Source organism: Cnephaeus nilssonii (genome assembly GCF_951640355.1).
Source record: "Cnephaeus nilssonii genome assembly, chromosome: 18".
Lineage (NCBI taxonomy): Eukaryota > Metazoa > Chordata > Mammalia > Chiroptera > Vespertilionidae > Cnephaeus > Cnephaeus nilssonii.
Window position 1 is genome coordinate 9,351,327 of NC_137089.1, and position 20,239 is coordinate 9,371,565.

At 45.4% G+C, this 20,239-nt stretch overlaps 1 protein-coding gene across 2 annotated transcripts; it reads right to left on the reverse strand.

The window, feature by feature from the left end:
• Positions 1 to 105: 105 nt before the first annotated feature.
• On the reverse strand, positions 106 to 18,297 carry TP53INP1 (tumor protein p53 inducible nuclear protein 1). Of its 2 annotated transcripts, XM_079795805.1 has the most exons (5): positions 18,143 to 18,297; positions 10,033 to 10,289; positions 9,012 to 9,369; positions 5,789 to 5,826; positions 4,624 to 4,746 (listed from the first exon to the last, which is right to left on the reverse strand). In XM_079795805.1, the coding sequence occupies exons 2-4, from the start codon at positions 10,142 to 10,144 to the stop codon at positions 5,805 to 5,807; spliced, it is 492 nt and encodes a 163-aa protein (XP_079651931.1). In that variant the 5' UTR covers positions 10,145 to 10,289; positions 18,143 to 18,297; the 3' UTR covers positions 4,624 to 4,746; positions 5,789 to 5,804. The 2 variants fall into 2 exon arrangements, with proteins under 2 accessions (XP_079651930.1, XP_079651931.1); XM_079795804.1 differs by lacking the exon at positions 5,789 to 5,826 and having other exon boundaries at positions 106 to 4,746.
• Between the last annotated feature and the right edge of the window lie 1,942 nt (positions 18,298 to 20,239).

Sequence of the window (20,239 nt, forward strand, 5' to 3'; positions counted from 1 at the left end):
AAACACATCTTGTGGACAAGTAAAACTCAACAGCAAATATTTTAAGATATACCTAGTTTTAAGACTAACAAACATAAAGAAAAAAAATGGAGAATCTGACAAATGTGAAGTTAAAGGACATTTTATTTACTGAAGATTAAGAACCATAACTCCAGGTGGTGCAGAATGCACCACTGAAACCAATTACACACAACTGGTGTTAATACACAATGTTTAAGCAATGCTACACTTATTTTTGGCAAAGTGCTGTATTGTTTAGTCTGTGTATAAAACTGACCAGCTACGAACTAATCAGTATAAAAAATTTCTATAAAAACAGAAAAATTTAGACAGTGGCTCAAGAAAACAAGCTGCCATTTATGCATAGATTGATGTACAGTATATAACCTAACCAAATGTCCCTTTTTTAGATTTCAAGTTGTTGAAAAAGTTGTGTGTCCAGAAACACATCAAGAAGGCACATAGTACAATCTACAATACTCTTCAGTTTCTGTAACTGATGCCCTGCCCTTGAAAAGCAAATGTGTTCACAATTTTACTTGAGAAAAAAAAAAAAGCCACTTTTTTTCTTTAAATAACATACACAGAATTATTGATTAAAGTTCCAAACCTCTGGAGGAAAATACAACCAAAAAGCAAGCAAAACCACTCACACACACCAAACCTGAAAACACACACATCTCATCTCCCCAAGTACTGGTTTTCAGAAGTCCAGTCGGAAAACAGATACTAAAACTTCAGGCAAATACAGAGCAAAACTGGGCATTCAACAATGACACAATTTTAAAAAGTGTAAGGAAAATGCTCAATAATATACAAAACATTATCCCCGTAAGCTGCCTTCCTCTGAACAGTAACTTCTCCCACATAAAGGGTACTGTTGCAAATAGAAAAATATATCCTTATCGGAATGCTTTCCAGTACCTCTTTCTCCACCCTCAACCAGTGATTGGTGTCAAATTTCAAGTGAAACTGGTACATGGCAAGGCTGACACCAAACATTATGTTGGTTTTCTAAATAAAGCATTTTAAATAAAATTTTAAGCAATAAAATAAGTAGATGAGGATGCCACTGATAACACATCAACCTGGCTAATGGCAGTGAAACATCCATGATAGTAGCCCCCTTTAAAAGAATTTAATCTATGTATGGGCCGTATATAATAAGATAACTTTACGGTAACATTACAAACATGCTAGTGTCTCCAGTACAAGGAGCAGTCTCTTAACTGATTCTACAAACAAAAACTAATACTTGGAAACTCTTTCTCCATTAATCTATTTAAGTTTAAATGTCTATCTTCTAGTTGGAGTCCTTCATTTTTGTTTGTTTGTTTCCATCTCAAAGAAAATGAGGATAAGAAAGATATTCTTCTTCGCTCTTTTCTCCTAAAAACATAAAAGGCAATACATGTCCTTGAGGAGGAAGAGAAATAGCAAAGACAGACTCAGCGAAGATGTAAGGTTACCAACCAGTGTGCTACACAGATCTGAGAAGTAGAAACAACAGGCAAGCTGAATGGCCCTCGCAAGTTTTAAGTCAACTGTCTTCTTACTAGAATCAAAGTACTGACACACAGAGAAGGCATGTAAAAAAGGAGCAGTTTGCATGGAAACTGGAAAAATGAACTGAAAATTAATGTCAAAAAAAGCTCCCTGGAATAGGAAGTCAGAAATTCAAACACTTTGCACCTTCTGTAAAAAATTCCCCCCTCAGCCAACGATATACATGCATTGCCACAGAAGATAATGGATGGCTAATCTTCAACTTACAGTGCAGTACATAATCCAATTAGCTAAGGAAGAAGAAGTAATAAACATAGGATAGACATTATAAAATGTTTTATTAACAAAAACACAAACTGAGAAACGTGGTGCATTGTAAAAACTAAGAAACTCATTCATAAGCACTGCTGTGTACACCACCTATTCCAGACTTTCTCCAAGTAACATTCTCTATTATCAGTTTAGAAACAGTCAGAGCACTAAATTCAAAGGTGTCTTATTTCTCACTGTGTGAATTTTTAAGAAATATGCATTAAAGCACATTGTAAACCACTAATATTTACAACAGCAAAAATAATAATTTATTTATAATAAATTGTATTTTGGCCGTGTCTCAAAGAATACTTAACTTGTCAACATCATTACTGGTGTGTCTTGTACATAATAGATGCCTAACAAACATCTAATGACCAAGAACCTCAACTGAATGATGTAACTAGTTTCTTCACTTCTTATATGTGCCAATTTTAGACAGAAACCACAATATATCACAGATGGTGTGGTAGCCCTTACCCTGAAAAAATATCCCAAAGACTAAAATCATTTGTCTTCCAGGAACAATGCATAAAAAAAAGGTCCAGATAAGGAAAACAAAAAGACAATAACTGATAGAGATGTAAATGTGTTTAAAGTATCAGGAAATCTGAAAAAATAAAAAAGGGCCACTCGGTTTTATCTAGAAATCTGTTCATGCTACCAAGTAAATTCTCAAGGCTGACCTGCTATAGCTCGTGAGGTACTAACAACCTGCATGTAATATATGGAGAGAGGCCCATGTACTCAGAGGCTTACATCAAGAAACATTTAGCTGGTCTTTTTTCAAGTTACCAATATATGGCCCTACAACAGACATATGTGAAAACATACACACCCTCTTGAAAACTACCTTATCTCCCAACTCAGGTAAACACAAAGAGGAACAAATAACTTCTAGCTCAGTTCAACAACACTTGTCAGACCTGGCCCCTATTAGAAAACAAATAAATAAAGGGGTCGTGGAAAGGGGAAAGGAGAGACATTCCTGGCCCTTCGTCAACGCCGCGGAGGAACAGCCTCACGCCACCATCTGCCACCCGACCTGACCGTCCTGAGCCCACCCCCCGGCCGGTCAGAGAGCACAGCTTCCCTGGAAGAAAAGCTCCAGGGCTCCCCGCAGGGAGCGCGCAGGGTCACTGAGAAAGTCATACTTCACATAACTATATGCTGCTTTTCCCCTGAAAACATTGTAGAGACGTGTGCTTACTTAGTCAGGTTTGCGGAAGAGATGGGAAAAGAAGTGGTTTGATTTTGACGGCGATACTCCTGTCTGTCAGCAGAACGTGCTTTGGATTGTAAATGTGTGCTTAACGTAATTTCCGAAGACATCAGCGAGTGGATGGCTCAGCAGAACCCATCACAACTGCTGAAAAAGAAAGTGACTGGCTAGCGGCAAGAAAGATCTTCTCCGTGAGTTAACTGGCCTCCCTGGGCATCGAACGCTGCACTCCGGCCTCATGAGCACCAACTCTCTGAAGAACAGTGTGGCAGAAACATTGCCACGGCCCCTCCCCCATCACTGGGTCAGCAGAGGGGCCCTGGAGTTTCACACTTCAAACAGCTGTGAGGGAGGTACCTCTGCCCGCTACCCTGTGGGTGGAGGAAACAAGCCAAGTGGTTCAAGGTTCTGCCTGAAGCCAGACGTCAAAGATGAAAACGGAAGGACGCCAACCTGTCACTCTTCCTTTGGACACCGTGAGAAGATATCCCAAGGACCCCTGCACCCTCACCTGCGACTGTACCAGAAACAAAGCCTGGCGCTCTCCCCTGCGGCGGGTCTAACTAGGAGTCACTCAAGTGCCTGGACAAGTACTCCTGAATTTCCAGCTGATGTGGTGAGTGGGCAGAGCTGGCAGGGAAGAATCCAAACAACTTAAATCGTGCACTGAAGGGTTAGCTATGGACACACGTTTTCCAATGACAACTTCACAGGTCTGCTTTAATCCCTCTGCGGGTGCGACAAGTGCTTTTGTCCCACGATACCTGTTAATGTCTGTACCACGTCACAGTCACACCGGAACTACTGAATGCACTGTTCACTAACACTTAATGTACCTGAATTCCAAAATGAACTGCATGGCTAATCTGGAAAAACAAAACTAAACACCACACACAGAGAAATATATCAAGTTTTCTTTCAAAAGACAATTCAGCCATAATTCCATTATAACTATGGCAACTATAACCTGTTAATGCTCATGTTAGTGTGTAAAAATGTATTCATTATATACAGAAAAGATTATCAAGTACTGGTCAATAAAGTGTATGGCTGACCCTGAGAATAAATTTTTGTTTACTCAAAAGATTGATTAAGTAATACAAAATAAAATGAAATTGAAAGATGCCTATTCTCATACTTGAGAAGAAATGTCTTTAAAATGCTAATTCATGTACATTTTAATAGATTTAAAGACATTACCAAACACTGCAATTGTATTGATATGTTTCCAAAAATATTCTGAAAATATTTACCAAAAAGTAAATGTTAAGAGCAAGGCATTATGTGATCCACAGCATGTAAATCTGGTTTTCAAGATAGTGTCTACACGCACTAATAAAACGACTATGTGATTGGTCACCAAGTGGCTGTAAAGAGACTTCACATCCAAACACACACATCCACACACATATGTACAAACCAAGAGCAACCAACCAACCAACCACACTTGAAATTCTTAGTAATTGTACTGACGTGGGCAGGGCTGATGGACAGCCCAGCCGCTGTGCTTGACCTGCCGGGAGTGGCAATCCCTGGTAAGGTTTTGGCGACGGAGGCTATTTCTGTTCAGAGCCTGCCTTTCACTGTGTTCTTTTATCCACTGGGAGGGGCGGAGGCTCTTGGGTTGTTCCAGAAAAGCTGCGTGCGCAGCAACAGCTGCCACATAGCAGTGAATGTGCGGCCCCACTTCGTTCTGAGCTTCCACTCTGAAACACAAACAAATGGGCGTGTATTACACAACAGAGTATGTGAGCCATTCTGTCCGCCACACTGATTTATGGTTGAATGAGAATTTAGTGTCTCATGGCTGACAGACAAGTTTATATTTTGTGATCATTCTGACAGTGGTAGAAAGCAGCAGCCAACTTGTAATAGAAATATGCCATATAATTGACAGGTGGTTAATTAGGTAGATTGTTTTGTGAGGTTTTTTTAAAATAAAAAATGCTTTACACTTTGAATAAATTTCAATTGCAAAGCAAATGCATTTGCATATGCTTTTCTAGGAGGGAAACTAACATTTACTGAATATCTGCATTTGCCAACTATTTTGCAAATATTCTGTATTTTAATTCTTGCCATGATCCTAATTGGAAAATATTTTAATTTCTAAGTTTTACTGAACAGAAATCCAAGGCACTGAGATGTAAGGTCACAATGATTAACCAGGATTCTAACACAGATTTCACTGTAAAGGACCATGGTTATAAAGCAGGTGAGGTACTGTGGCAAAGCACCTTCACAGCGTTTTCTGTATATAAGTAAAATGTTCTAGGAAACAAGGTTTACATCTGTATTAAACAGAAATATGCACAAGGAGAATCTACTCAACACCTTTCTTGTAAGAAGCAGCCCGCTTATTATTTATATCATAAAGGGCACATTATGGGACAATATTTGCATAATAATATTATAAAGACCCTTGGCTACAAACCATATGATTATGTTTTCTATATTAAAAGCTAATGAAATAGGGTATATCTAAACTACATTGAAGAGTTTTAAGATTTTTAAGTGTTATTTTATACAGAAGGCAGTTACCAGTATACTGTTTGTAATAACTAGAGAAAAACACTATTATTTTTTAAGATAGCTTTTTAAAAAACAGAATTGAAACAGGTCCCATTAAGAAGCTAATAAAGAGAAGTTAAAATGAAGACTGGTTTTTAAAAGGTGGCACCTTGAGTCCTTAACCTCCCTGCTCAGACTGATAACAGTATCACACAGGCCCAAAGCGAATGTACTTACTCTGTGCCAGTGAGTCTTACAAGCAGCTTTTCCTGGCCCTACAATGTTAAACGGTGAGCTATTAAATCACTAGTAAGATTTAAAATGCTAATTAATTTTACTGTTAGGATGTAGTCAACTTTTCTTTGTTTCAACTGGTTTACTATGGGTCATTAAAGGCACTTATATTACTTAAAGATTATAATATTTGTAAAGGTTAAAACACAATAAAACACACACTCTGAAGCTCATCTGTAATTATAAAGCACCTTTTATGTGCTTTGCACTAATATTTTCAAGGCTAAATAGAATGGAAATTATCTAACTTTTGAAAAATGATTTTCTACTCAGAAAATACAAATAATTACTATATAGCCATTCTCCTAATGTTGGTTAACACCTAATTTCTATCTTGATTTAATAGGCCTTACAATAATTTCAAATCCAAAAATAAGAATATTAAAAAGTATTTTAGTTATTATAATAACTTGCAGTACTTCATGTTCAGAAAGAATTCATATGAAGTTAAATGTGTTTTTTTGAACTGTTACATATGGAAAAGTACATACTTAACTTCCCTATGTGTCATTATGAAAGTAAAAAGATATAAAAACAAGATACAAGAAATGACAGTCTCACTGCTTCAGAACTACAAACATATAACCAAACGCAGTGCAAGGCCTGGACTGGCTGCTGCTTTGTACAAACTGGATGAAATACTCTGGGCTCCAGTGAGGAAATCTGAGCACATGGTTTTTGTAGCAGATGAAGTGAAATTTTACTAAAAAAAAAAAAAGGTGGAGATCATTGCCTAAAGAGCAGATTATAAAACAGCACATGCAGCTTGATCCCGTTTAGGGTAAAAATGGTGTGTGGGTGTGTGCACACGGGCGCACAGGACATACAGGAGAAACATCTGGAAGGCCGTGCCCCGGGATCCCAACAGTGTTCATCTCAGGGAGTGAGAGTCATTTCAAATGTTTGCACATTTGCATTTTCTGTTTTCTGCAATACATATGTACTGCTTCTATGATAATGTTTTTATAAAGCTGCTGAATATGTGTATATGTACTTATATATAACATGTATCCTCATACATACACACATACTTTAAAATACTGGTATATATACACACACACACACACACACACACAAACTAGTGGCCCTGCACACAAATACGTGCGCGAGTAGCTTGCTGCCGCTTGCCTCAGCTGGTTGCCCACCCACCACCGCTGTAGCTCTCCGCTGCACATAGCTCGCTGCCCCGCCCTCCCTGTAGCTCTCCCCAGTTTGTAGCTCGCTGCCCCACCCTCCTGGTGATTGGTCATTATGCATCACGGCGTAACGACCATTTGCGTATTACCTCTTTATTTATAAAGATGACAGTAAGTTTAAAGTGACTATTAATCATGCTAAATTCTTGAATGGAATTTCTCAAAAGTGAGATCAGAATCAGGAAGAATTTTTAAGAACTGAAGAAATTAATTTGAATTAAGTATGATGCAATTAAATCAGTATCACCTCCAAAAAAAATTATATTGTGAATTTTTGTTGGAATGCCTGAAACACTGACCTCTTAATAAACTTATGGTGCTGAATAAAGTGCCAGTTAAAGTCACATTTCCCACAAAGATCTTACCTAGTAGAAAGCCTGGGTAACTATATAAGCAAATTGTTTTTCAATTTGGTACAAGCATATGTTTATCTTCCTTCAAGATAATCTGCAATATCGAGACTTAAGAGTCCAGCAAACTCTGGTGAAGTTAACCAATCAGTGAGCTGCTGGGCTTTGTTTAGATTGGGCAAACAGGAAATGGAAGATATACACAATGGTCTAGTTTGCAGAGTCAGAGCTTGGACAATCCGAAACGAAGCTCTCTGGCTGACAACACGAACTACAGGAACACCCTGAACTGCTCCAAAGAATCCGGTTCACCCTACCCTTGCCAGGTGCTGAGGGAATTAAGGCAGTCCCAGCGTCCAGAGGGAACCTCCCACTAATGTACATCATGGACGAGCCAGCCTTGGAGCTAATGAACTCTGCCATGAACTTTATTTTAGTGGGAGGGGCAATCTTGAGTATATTCCCTGGATCAAGGCCACAAAATGTCTGGAAGTTTGCTTTGGAACATATCAAACGTCACTGACCAGGCACTCTCCTTGAACCTCTCTAGGCCCTCAACCCACCTGGCACTGAAGCAGCCTGTCAGACCACTTGGCTCCCCCACCCGTATTATCAACAAACACTGGGTATGAAATCTTCCCTCTCTGAGGCAGAAAACAACTCTGAGCAAAATATTTTAGTAAAACAATCCTTTTACTTCATGCTTAAGATAGCTCAGGCTTTCAAGGTTAAGAGCCATTTGAAGTGACCTCGCTAGGACTACTTGGACGAAAAGAAGAGTTTTATTTTAAGACATATTATTCTTGTCAAATTTGTCACCCTCAAATAATCCGGTCTATACAGTGCCAGGGTTAGATTCTAAGCAGAAATGCCGTCTCTTCTTTCCATGAATTAGCCAAATATTATAAATGGAATGGCTCTCCATTATATAACTGGAGCATGCTACAATGTTTTTCTTTCCCCCCCAATTGTATCTTATATTTGAAATGTCATTCCTACAAAATCATCCTCTTCCCTTAAGACTCAGTGGTTCTCAACCTTTCTAATGCTTGCGACCCTTTAATACAGTTCCTCATGTTGTGGTGACCCCCAACCATAAAATTATTTTCGTTGCTACTTCATAACTGTAATGCTACTGTTAATGAATCGCTACGTACTGCTTCTATGTTAATAACAGTAGCAAAATTACAGTTATGAAGTAGCAACGAAAATAATTTTATGGTTGGGGGTCACCACAACATGAGGAACTGTATTAAAGGGTCGCAGCATTAGAAAGGTTGAGAACCACAGCCTTAAGTGTTTACTACTGAAAATTACTCAGCATGTCAGCTATGTGCTTTCTGCAGAATAACAAATATATGTTTATCTAGGTCAGAAATGTTAACATGTGCACTGAAGACAATGAAAAAACAGATTAAGAGGAGATATAACTTTAAAAAAAAATCTAAATTGAACACGCTTTTTATACCATCAGCTGCCTTGCGCACTATGCACATACTTCCATAGATCTCTAACAAAACTACTCTTGTGCCTTCTAAAAACTTAGCTTTGAATTGTAGTAAAAATAAATAAAATACATGCTAACCAGAATGCCTGTGGAGAGAAGCACATACAACGTACCTGGAACTGCTTGGGTTATGAAGTTCGTCAGCCCCACAGCTGGCCTCACTGAGAGCAGGGCAGGAGTTATGCACGGCATAGACAGACATGCTGGGATGTTCGATGAGCAGGTTTTCCATAGGACTGGTTTCCACCTTGATAGTGGTCAGGCCTCCTGCAGTGAAACACGGTGGAGGGGTGATAAACCAGCTCTCTTCCATGGGGCAGGACTCAAACTGGAGGAAGCAGGAATCGTTTGTGTCAGCCAAGCATTCAAGAGATGCAGGTAAACAGGAAAAGACTGAAGGATGTTCGGTAGGTGACTCTTCAACGATGTCTTCTTCCTCATCTTCTGCTGCCGACAACCCAGTGCAAGTGTCTAGACCGGAGTCCACGTGCCGTTGAAGTCCCACAGGAGGATGAGTGTCACAATGATATCATGTCAGAGAACAGAAAAAGGAGAGAGATTCTATTAGCTCACATTCCTTCGTTTTATTTTTTAAAATTTATTTTTATTGATTTTAGAGAGACAGGGAGAGAGAAACATCAATCTGTTGTTTCACTTATTTATGCTTGCATTGGTTGATTCTTGCATGTGCCCTGATGAGGGACTGAACCTGCAACAATAGCGTATTGGGATGATGCTCTAACCAAAGGAGCAATGCTGGCCAGGGCACATTTTCTTTTTTAAAAAATACGTTTTTATTGATTTTAGAGTGAGAGGAAGAAAGAGAAATAGAAACATCAATGAGAGAGAAACATCAATGGGCTGCCTCCTACACACACCCTCATCCCCCGCCCACTGGGGATCAAGCCCGAAACCCAGGCATGTGCCCTGATCAGGAATCGAACTGTGACCTCCTGGTTCATAGGTCAGCACTCAACCACTGAGCCACACTGGCTGGGCTGTTTCAACAATTTTTTAATACAAATTTTTGTTTCTTTTAAGTCTTAAAAACCTTCAAAGTTATTATTTATGCAAAAACTAAGATGCAAGTGTTTCCACTTTTGCTGTGATGATTAGCGGCAGAAGATACCTTACCGATGAAGTCGACAAGAATCCATTCATCATCTTCTTTCTCACTGAATTCTGGTTCTTGGTTGGAAGAAGTATTGCCTTCACCCACAAACATTTTGTTCAGTCTCTGGAACATTGTTAAGGCAAGATTGAGACTTTGGCTGGATGCCTGTACAGCTGAGATTTCAAAACCCTGTCTTCAGTCAGCCTGATGGCACTGACAGGAGATTAAAGTGCGCAAGGTGCTTATTCAGTTTAGGCGGGGAGGAGAGTCATTATCCCTAAAATAAAACAAAAATAAGGTTACTTCAGACCAGCATCTCTTTATAGAACGTGTGTATGTGGTTTCAAAAGCGCACACAGGCCTGGCCAGGCGGTTCAGTTGGCTGAGCATTGTCCCATGCATCGGAAGGTTCCAGGTTAAACTTCCAGTCAGGGCACATACCCAGGTTGTGGGTTCCATCCCCAGGCTGGGAGCGTACGGGAGGCAACTGATTCATGTTTTTCTCTCTCTCTCCCTTCCTCCTCCGCCTCCCTCTCCCTCTCCCTCTCTCTCTCTCTCTTTCTCTCTCTGTAAAAATCAATTAGAAAAACAAACATCCCTGTGTGAGGATTAAAAAAATTAAATCGAAGTGTGCACACCCTTAGAAAGCACATGCCTTAGCCTCCAGTTACAGCTGTTCCTTTCCTGCAAGAGCCAAACCTAAGAACTGCAATAGCCATCATTTACAAAACACAAATGAGTACTCAAACACAACCTTAAGTATTTTAAAATGTGAAATAAAAAGGAAAGAGTTGGCATAAATAGAGAATAGACTAATGGTTGCCAGAGGGGAGGAGGGTTGGGGGGCTGGGTAGAAAAGTTGAAGGGTTTTAGAAGTACAACTTGGTAGTTACAAAATAGTTATGGGGATGTAAAGTACAACATAGGGAATATAATCAACAATATTGTAATAACCATGTAATAACCATGTTCTCTATTTATGCCAACTAATTGAATTATGTGGGGGAACACTTATCAAAGTACATGACTGACTAACCACTCTGATACACACCTGAAACTAATAGAATATGGAATGTAAACTATAATTAAAAGACAAAAATTTAAGAAAACTGTGGATTCAGTGATTGTAGGATTTACTTTCACAGCCCGATCAGGCTGTGCCTCTGGCCTGGTGTCCATGCCGCCGCGCACGCCCAGCCCGCCCGGATGTGGAGGGGCCCCGCGGCGCCCACAGGACCTGGACCCCTGTGACCAGAGGGACAGCCCCTCTGGCAGGGACGATGCCATTCATTTCAGTTGCCTCAGCTCTTAGTGCAGCATCCAATCCAAAACAGAAATTTAGCCGTTTATCGTATGAATTAGGAACAGTTTCTTGTAAATAAAATTGTAATTCATTCTAGAATTCATTTTTTAAAAAGATAAGAGCAGTAATTCCAAACGGCAATACTGCTTCTCTGTAAGGAGAGGAGCAAGAACTAGATATTGACAGTCAGTTGCCCAGGAGCTGCCAAGTGAGCCCAGCAGTAGTGCCCAGTGCCCACCTAGGCCAGGCCTCATCCTCCCCTGGCTCATGTTCTCCTGTGCTCTGGATCTCTGCTATGTGACGGGAAGCATCCCTAACTGCATTTAAAATCTGCATGTTCTGCACACTTGAACCTTCACAACAGTTCCGACAGCTGGCATGGAAAGCTGACTAGGAAACAAGGTGGAAGCAGCCGTCGCTGCAGTGGCAGCGGTGAGCGGGCTCGGTGCTGGCTCCGCCTCCGCCCTGGGAGGTGGGAAAGGACGCTGGCCCCTGGCAGCAGTCGCACCTCAGGGCGTTCCGGTGAGTCCTGAGGGACTCCAGCCTTGTCTGGTCTTACCCCAGATCTATATATTCATGTCTCCTGCTTACCTGAAGAGCACATCAAAGCTAACGCATCCCAAAGAGAACTTTTAATTCCCCCCACAGACTTCCGCACTGCCCTTCATCCCGTTCTCAGCGAGCAGCAGCAGCAGCATCCAGCAGTTATTCAGGCCCAAACCTAGCAGATACCCTTGGCTTCCTTATGCTTGGCCATCCTCCCTTTCCCCCATCCCACCACTCCTCTGAGCTATCAGCAAGTGCTCTGGACTCCAGCTGCCTGTGTGTGGCTCAATCCACCTACTTCCCTCCACCACGCTCATCCTAGTTGAAGACAATTTTCCTATTGTCCGCCCCCCCACCACTCTGCCGATCACCACCTCCAAGGATCCCTGATCCTACTCTAGTAAAATGAGATAATGGCCTGGCCGGTGAGGCTCAGTGGTTGAGCATCAACCTACGAACCAGGAGATCATGGTTTGATTCACAGTCAGGGCACGTGCCAGGGTTACAGGCTCGATCCCCAGTAGGGGGCGCACATTCAGCAGGCAGCCGATCAATGGTCCTTTCTCATCATTGATGTTTCTCTTTCCCTCTCCCTTTCTGAAGTCAATAAAAAATATATATACAAAAAAGAGAAAAATGAAATGAGATAATGCAGGCAACCTACTTGGCAAGGCATTTGGCACAAAGTTCTCAGTCAATGTCAACTATTCTACAAATACTTATTGAGCACTTAGGATGCATCAGATGTAGTGTTAAATGCAGGGAAGACCGTAGTAAATAAAGCCCTCTGTGACAGGTGTAACAATCAGTGTAATATATGCCATGGAAGAAGTACTGGTTGTCCCTCAGATCTACACAGGTGGTCAGGAAAAGGAGAACTCCTTCAAAAGTGACTTTAACCTTGAGTGGTTGAGATGAGCAAGAATGGAGGAAGGGGGAGAAGGGACACTGGAAACCTGCCACTGAGTGAGCACGAGGCACCTTCAGTATGTCTAAGGTTCAGATGGACAGTTGTGAGGGCAGGCTGGGCGGGGCGAGTCAGAGGTTCAAGGGAGGGGAAGGTCACGGATGGCCCAGGTTTGGCCAACTAGAGGATGGTGAGACCATTTCCCGGAAGGGGAGTACTGCGTTAGGTGCAGGTTGCGCGTTTTGGACAGGCTGAATTTGGGAGACCTCCAGGCACGCACCTGGAGACTAGGTCTAGCAGGCAACTGAATGTGGGGCTTTGGAGTTCGAGCACAGCCTCGGCTGGGGGCACAGACTTGGGAGTTGTCAACGCAAAGTGGGTGACAGAAATGGTAGGAGTGGATGGGACCACCTAGGGGGGTGGAAGGGGCCTCACTAAATGACACTTCTGTTTCTCATGAGCATGAGCCTTGAATCCATAACTTCAGACTGTTGACGTTTTTCAATTAAAAAAAAAAAAATCCGCCGAAACCGGTTTGGCTCAGTGGATAGAGCGTCGGTCTGCGGACTGGAAGGTCCCAGGTTCGATTCCGGTCAAGGGCATGTACATTGGTTGCGGGCACATCTCCTGGTGGGGGATGTGCAGGAGGCAGCTGGTCGATGTCTCTCTCATTGATGTTTCTAACTCTCTATCCCTCTCCCTTCCTCTCTGTGAAAAATCAATAAAATATATTTAAAAAAAATAAATAAATAAAAAATAAAAAAAATAAAAATAAAATAAAAAAATCCTCATCCAAGGATGTTTCTCATTGATTCTAGAGAGAGAGGAAGGGATGGGGGTTTCGAGAAAGAGAGAAACATCGATGTGAGAAACACTGATCACGCATGTACCCCGACTGGGGATCAAACCTGCAACCTGGATATGTGCCCTGACTGGGAATTGAACCCACAGCACTCTAACCACTAAGAAACACCGGCCAGGGCTGACTTCACCTCCAAAGCAATCACCGTTAGCTGTAAATGTAATTAGCACCTGTAGCTCATGAGATTCCTGGTTCACGTTTTTACATCCAAATTGGACTGTTACAATTGTTTGGCATGCTATTACAACTACTACGAATGGTCTTCAAGTCAATGACATTTAAATACTTTTTGGTCACAACCCATCACCCTTAAGCTAGTGGTCGGCAAACTGCGGCTCGCGAGCCACATGCGGCTCTCGAGCTGTGGTTTGCCGCTCTATTGACTGAGTTTGCCGACCACTGACCTAGACTCTCGATTCCAAGATTAGAGGCTGCTGTTGTTCTTTGTGATTAAGCTCCTATCCCAGTGGTCTAGGCCCGTGGTCGGCAAACTGCGGCTCGCAAGCCACATGCGGCTCTTTGGCCCCTTGAGTGTGGCTCTTCCACAAAATACCACGGCCTGGGCGAGTCTATTTTGAAGAAGTGGCATTAGAAGAAGTTTAAGTTTAAAAAAATTGGCTCTCAAAAGAAATTTCAATCGTCGTACTGTTGATATTTGGCTCTGCTGACTAATGAGTTTGCCGACCACTGCTCTAGGCCATTAAATATGGAAAGCAGCTAAACAGGAAGTGTCACTTGCATAACAGTCTTCCTGAAACCCTTCTGGAAAGCAACATGGCCAAATCGTGAGGGCTGGAGCTCTGGTCTGAGAATGCAAATTTGGCTTTATGTTCCATGTGCAACAAGTCGGAAGAGAAGTGGGATATGTAGTTTGCCTGACCTACTGTGGTGTGACACATATCCCAAATGATGGGCTATGACAAGCTTTGGTGTAAAGAAAGGTTTTGCATATATAAACTAGAAGGGAAAAAGTTATTTTAAACACCCTTTCTCCATTTCTTTTACATTACGGAGGCAGACAGTGGCCCAAGTCTATTTCTGTCTGCTGAACCAGCTGAGACTAATCCCAGGTCGCCGGAGCACTGGGCTGGATGCAGGCCCGGCACCAAACAGGAAGCTGGAGGTTCGGGGGTGGGATGGCAGAGGACACAGCCACAGGGGAACCCTTGCTCATCCTAAGGGAACTCTGTGTCCCCCAACTGTGCTGCTACATGGGGCCCAGACCAGACAGATGGCAGCTGTAAGGCAAAAAACACTGCTGGGGCCACTGTGATTGGGCAGCTGTGGGTTCCCAATTGCAAACTGCCCCTCTGCTACAGCTCCAAACCGACGCGATGGAAGCCAGCTTGTCCTGGAACATACACAGCCCTGTCCCAGGAAAGCTGTCTCCGTCTCCAGAGGAGCTTCCCATGGGGCGGCACACGCCAACCTTCTTTTGTCTTCCTGCAGCCAGTGTCCCGGGCCCTGCAAGCGCACCCAACCCGGGGTGCGCCGTGTTCAGGAGCACGGCCAGGCAAGAGGGCTCATCCTCCTCTCTCCCGAGTCACTGCTGGTTTTCACGGGACACCTGTTGGAGCCCAGTGGGAAGGACACACAATGGAGTCTTGCCTACCCTCCCGGTGACCCAGGGACTATCTCTACCCAGTCACTGCCACTCTTGACCTTGGCTCCCACCGAGTAACAGTGCTGGTTCCACGTGGAGCCGAAGAGCAAAGCAGGACGGACTTCACCCCTCACCACATGTCACGGACGTTTTGATATTCACAACTCAAGGGCAATGATGAAACTACAGTGAAAATTCCCACGAGGACAAGTTTACGAAGACAGCTCTGAATTTAGTGAAGAGACCCGGGCGGGTGGCGCCGCTTTTCTTGGGGGCACCTGCGAGCCTTCAGCCTCAGCCAGCCTCAGCGGAGCAGGCGCACCCCCTGGAGGAAGGAAACAGAGTGTCTGGTGGGGCCCCAGCATTTCAAGGCAGCTTTGTCCCTGTCACCCTGGCTCCGAATACCTCCCTGTAAAAAATGTCCTTTTCATCATAAAACGAATGGAATCACATTATAGAAAGTTTAGAAAAGAGTTGTTATTCCGTGTCTTGTTGCAACCATTGTTAGTATAGTGTAAATTTTGCTCTAGCCTTTCCTTCTACACGTTTCTTTTTATCATTAGTGACGGTCTAGTGAAAGCACAATCTTGCACCCTGCTGTTACTTCACATTTCATCATCAGTGTTTTGCATATCACGTGGGTAGCAATGCTCTGTGAGCGGAAAAGATTGGCTGAGTAGATACTTCTGGGGACGAGCATTCTAGCTGGAGAAAGGGGTTGCTAGTCTGGAAGAGCTTGTTTGTTTCTCACTGAGACGGCACCAGCCCACAGGCGGCGAGGCCTGGTGTCAGCCCGCTGTTTGATATCTTGGCTCTGCTATTTGCATCTTGCCTGAATTTAGGATATTTAGTAACTTCTTTATGCCTCAGTTTTCTTACCTCTGAAATGGGGATTAATAAAGATTTAAGTGTAAACCACTTAAAATATCACCTGGCATATAGGAGGTATCCGGTAAATATTAACAAGTTCATGCCAGTTGTTGACTGTGAGCAAGTAATTTAGCATCTTTGGGTCTGAGTGTCTTTGTCTGCAAAATACATATATAATAATTTGAGCTACAATTTACTGCGTGCTGATGGTATGTGACAGGGACTTGAGGTACTTATGTGTCCCGCTGCACCAATAAGAAAAGGGAGGCTCAGAAATTGAGTAACTTGCTCAGAAGTGACATTGGAGCCCAGGTCTGTCTGGTTCCAAATGCATTGCTTTTCGCTGCACATGACCTGGCAGGCTCCTCCCAGCCTCGGCTCCGGCTCTGTGAACCAGAGAACAGCACTTTTCAGTTGGTTTTGGCTGCCAGTAGGCGGCTCCAAAAACAACATTAAAAAATAAAAATCCCACAGCTTTGATGATCTAACTTCTGTATGTACAGATGCGGCTTCTTGACAGTTTCTAAATGCCAGGTGGCTAAACGAACACATCCTCACTGAAAAGCGGCCTCAGAATTATGTTTCTCTTTACATCCTGTCCCCCTCACTAGTTTAGAAAAATAAACATGCTGACTTGAGTCATTTAAAACCCATTTTAAACTTCAGGAAACTCAAGCAAGAAAGCTGTCTTGCTTGTTCCCCTGTAACCCTTATTCATCTAGCCCTTGTACAAGGGGGTTCTTCTCCCGGGGACCCCTCAGAGTTGGCCTGGAGGCTGAATGACAGTGGACAAAGACAGCCACAGGTGGTAAATCATGGCCTGTTAACCTTGAACTTTGGAAAGTAGGGCCATTCCCAAAAGAACTAGGAAGGAGCACTCACAGAAAAGAACAAAAGACAGAATGGGGGAAAAACAAGAGAACTTGGTCACAGAAGTGAGCAAGACCCTGTGCCAGGCAGGGACCTTTGAAAATGATGCTGCCAGTTCAGAATTACCGTGGCTGCAACTTAGAATCACAAGCTTTCCGAGTGCTTTTCACCTCTGCAATGAAAAATGTATTTCAATTACCAAACAATGTCAGGATCGTCGTTAACTTCCCTTCAGTGACCCCCACCCTTTCCCCAAAACTACTTTGTATTCAGAAAAGTGTTACTTTTAGCAACAGATGCGCAAGTCCTCCTAAGTTAGAGATGGAAAGGGGTTCTTCCTTCATCTACTTCAAACTGGAATGAACCGCGGATAATGAGCAGACATATTGGGCAATGCCATGAAAACAAGAGAGCCTCCCTTGAAGTTCATCTCCATCTTTGAAAGAGAAAACACCGAGTCCTTTTAACGGGCCTTGTGTACGTTTCTCTCTCCGGGCCTCGGGTTTCCTGTCCATAAAATAAGATAAAGCTTGTGTGGCACTTCGTCAACCCGCCACCGGCGTGGGTTACCAGGACCAGGATTTTGATGCTGGTGGTGGAGTGCTCTTGGCACAGGTGCACCCTCCAACAGGGATGCGTAAGGACCAGCAGGGTCACAGCCCGCCGCGGAGGGGTGGGCGGGCACTGCCAACACTTCGGGTTCCGGGAGCCGCCGGGCCCACGGCGCCCCGAGGGCGCCCCGGGCAGGAGGGCAGGCGGCGGGGGCGCGGGGCGCAGGGGCCGGGGCGGCGCACCCAGGGCGGCGGGCGTCCAGGAGCCCCCGGCGGGCAGCCCCAGCCCAACGGCCAAGCGCAGGAGGAGGCGGAGGAGGTCCCGCCGCGGCCCAGAAAACAGGGCACGCTCGGGGGAGGAGGAGGGAGAAACCAAACACCCAACCGCCACCCCGCGCCCGGCTCGGCTCGGCCCGGCCCGGCCCAGGTCCGCGAGGTCGCCTCCGCCGCACCCGGGTCGCGGGCCCGCCGACGGAGGGGGCGGCCCGGCGGCGAGGGGAGGAAAGCGGGGTCCGGGGGAGCGCACGGGCGGCGGCCCCGCGGGCAGGGCGCGCGGGTCGGGCAGCGCCGCCGGGGCGGCCGGGGAGCGGACGCGGCCCCCGCCCCCCCCGCACTTACGTGGGCCGGACCTGCGGGACCGGGGCGGCGCGGGCGGAGGGAGCGGCGACTCGGGAACAGCGCGGCGCCGGCCTCCGGTGCTGCCGCCGCCCCGCCGGCCCGTCTGCGCCTTTTGTTGTTGTGCGGCGCACGGAACAGCTGATCCGCCGCCCCGCCCGGCGCGCCGGGCCCGCCTCCGCCAATCGGCGGCGCGGGGGCCGCGGGGCCGCCCTGCGAGAGGCTGTCGCCAACGCACGTGACCTGGCGCCGCGCCGGCGACGCGCTCCGGTTAGAAACAAGCCCGGGCAACAAAGCCGGCGGCCGGCGGCCGGCGGGGGGCGGGCGGGGAGGAGCGTGGGGCGTGGTGGGCCCCGCGCGGGCCGCCCCGAAGGGCTGGGGTGCAGCGATGGGACCCCCCCGCCGCCGCGTGTGAGGAAGAAGGCGAAGGCGACAGAGGGACCCGGGCCCGGCTACGCCTCTGGCCCAGGGCTGTGGATTCAAATCCTTTGTTGTTGTTGGGAGAGGAAAATGAAGGGCATGGAGAGGGTTGGGGGCTAAAGACCCCAAAAGGCCCATCCAGGCCCATGGAGGCTGAAACCGGAGCGGAGGCCCTAGCTGGTGTTGCTCAGTGGTTAGAGCGTGGCCTGCTGACGGGAGGGTCCCGGGTTCGATTCCTGGTCAGGGCACATGCCGGGGGTTGTGGGCTCAGTCCCCAGGAGGCAGCCGATCAGTGATTCTCTCTCATCACTGATGTTCCTCTCTCTCTCTCTCTTGCCCTCTCCCTTCCTCTCTGAAATCTATAAAAACATATTTTCTTAAAAAACAAACCCGGAGATGTGGCAGGTCCGGCAGGCTCACTTCTTGGAAGGAAAGTCTGGCTCCAGATGCAGAGGACGCCGGCCACCCGCCCTTCCTTTGAAGGTAGGGCCCAGGCCCCACCTGGCGGAGGTCCTTGATACCAGGTGCTGACAACTGGCCCACGGGCTCCGCGTTCAGCCTGGGGGACGGCGAGGCAGAGGAGGCGGCAGACCGGCCCTGAAGGCCCAGAGGTCGGGCTGGAGGCCCTTGCGCTGCAGAGACAGGAACCCCGGGAAACCCTGGAGGAAGGAGGGTTAGGAGACCTGATCTCCCCCGCAGGCTCTGCAGCTAAGCTCTCCAGTGACCAGGGAGGTTATACCTCTGTTCCACCATCGTACATGCAGTCCCGCGTGGCCTACCTGCTCACAGGTATAGCGTACATTGCCGTATATGAAAGACGCGCACATTCTGACGCTCACAAGAACCCCATGTTCAGTGCACTACCAACAATACTGGTTTTAAAGGATGCAAATCAAAGTGCAGGGGATCATCTGACACCCAGAAATAATAACCAAAATGTGGTGGCCTGTGACGTGTGGACTGGACAATCTCGCAGCATTGAGCATGCTTTGGATTTTAGGCAAATCAGGCTCATCCTAATGTTTTCTCTCTCTGTTTGGAGTCCTGGAATCTCTTGTTCCATTGGAATCTAATGAAGAGACCCTCTTTCCATTCAGAACCGAGGCATGATCATTATAAGGGTCTAATTTTTAAAAGTCAAACTAGACTTACCTTTTCCAACTTGGTAAGTTTTATCACCAGTAAGGCAAAACGTTGTTTTCTCAATCATGAAAAGCACACAGTACCTCGTTATGATTGAGAAAACAACGTGAGGCAGACAACGTTTTCAAAGATGGTCACAACAATATCTCCTTCATCATGAAGCCAAGTCTACTTTTCCTCCCCTTGGATCTGCGTGGGCCCTGTGACCGATTTGACCCATAGAACGTGGCAGAAATGATGTGCTAGGGCTTCCAAGACCAGGCATTAAGAAAGCCCGACAACTGCTTTGCACCAAGAAGAGAGCACCATGCTACGAGGAAGCCCAAGCTCTGTGGAAAGGCCAATGGAAAAAGCAAGGTGTGTGGCCAGCCCCTGAGTATTTAGCCCATTCCAGCTGAGACACTGGACGTATGAGTGAAAAAGCCCACCAGGAAGTGCCAACCCCAGCATGGAAAAGGGATGAGGCATCCTCACCGAGACCTGCCAACACTGCAGAATTGTCAGCAAATGAATGACTGTTGCTGTACGGCACTAAAT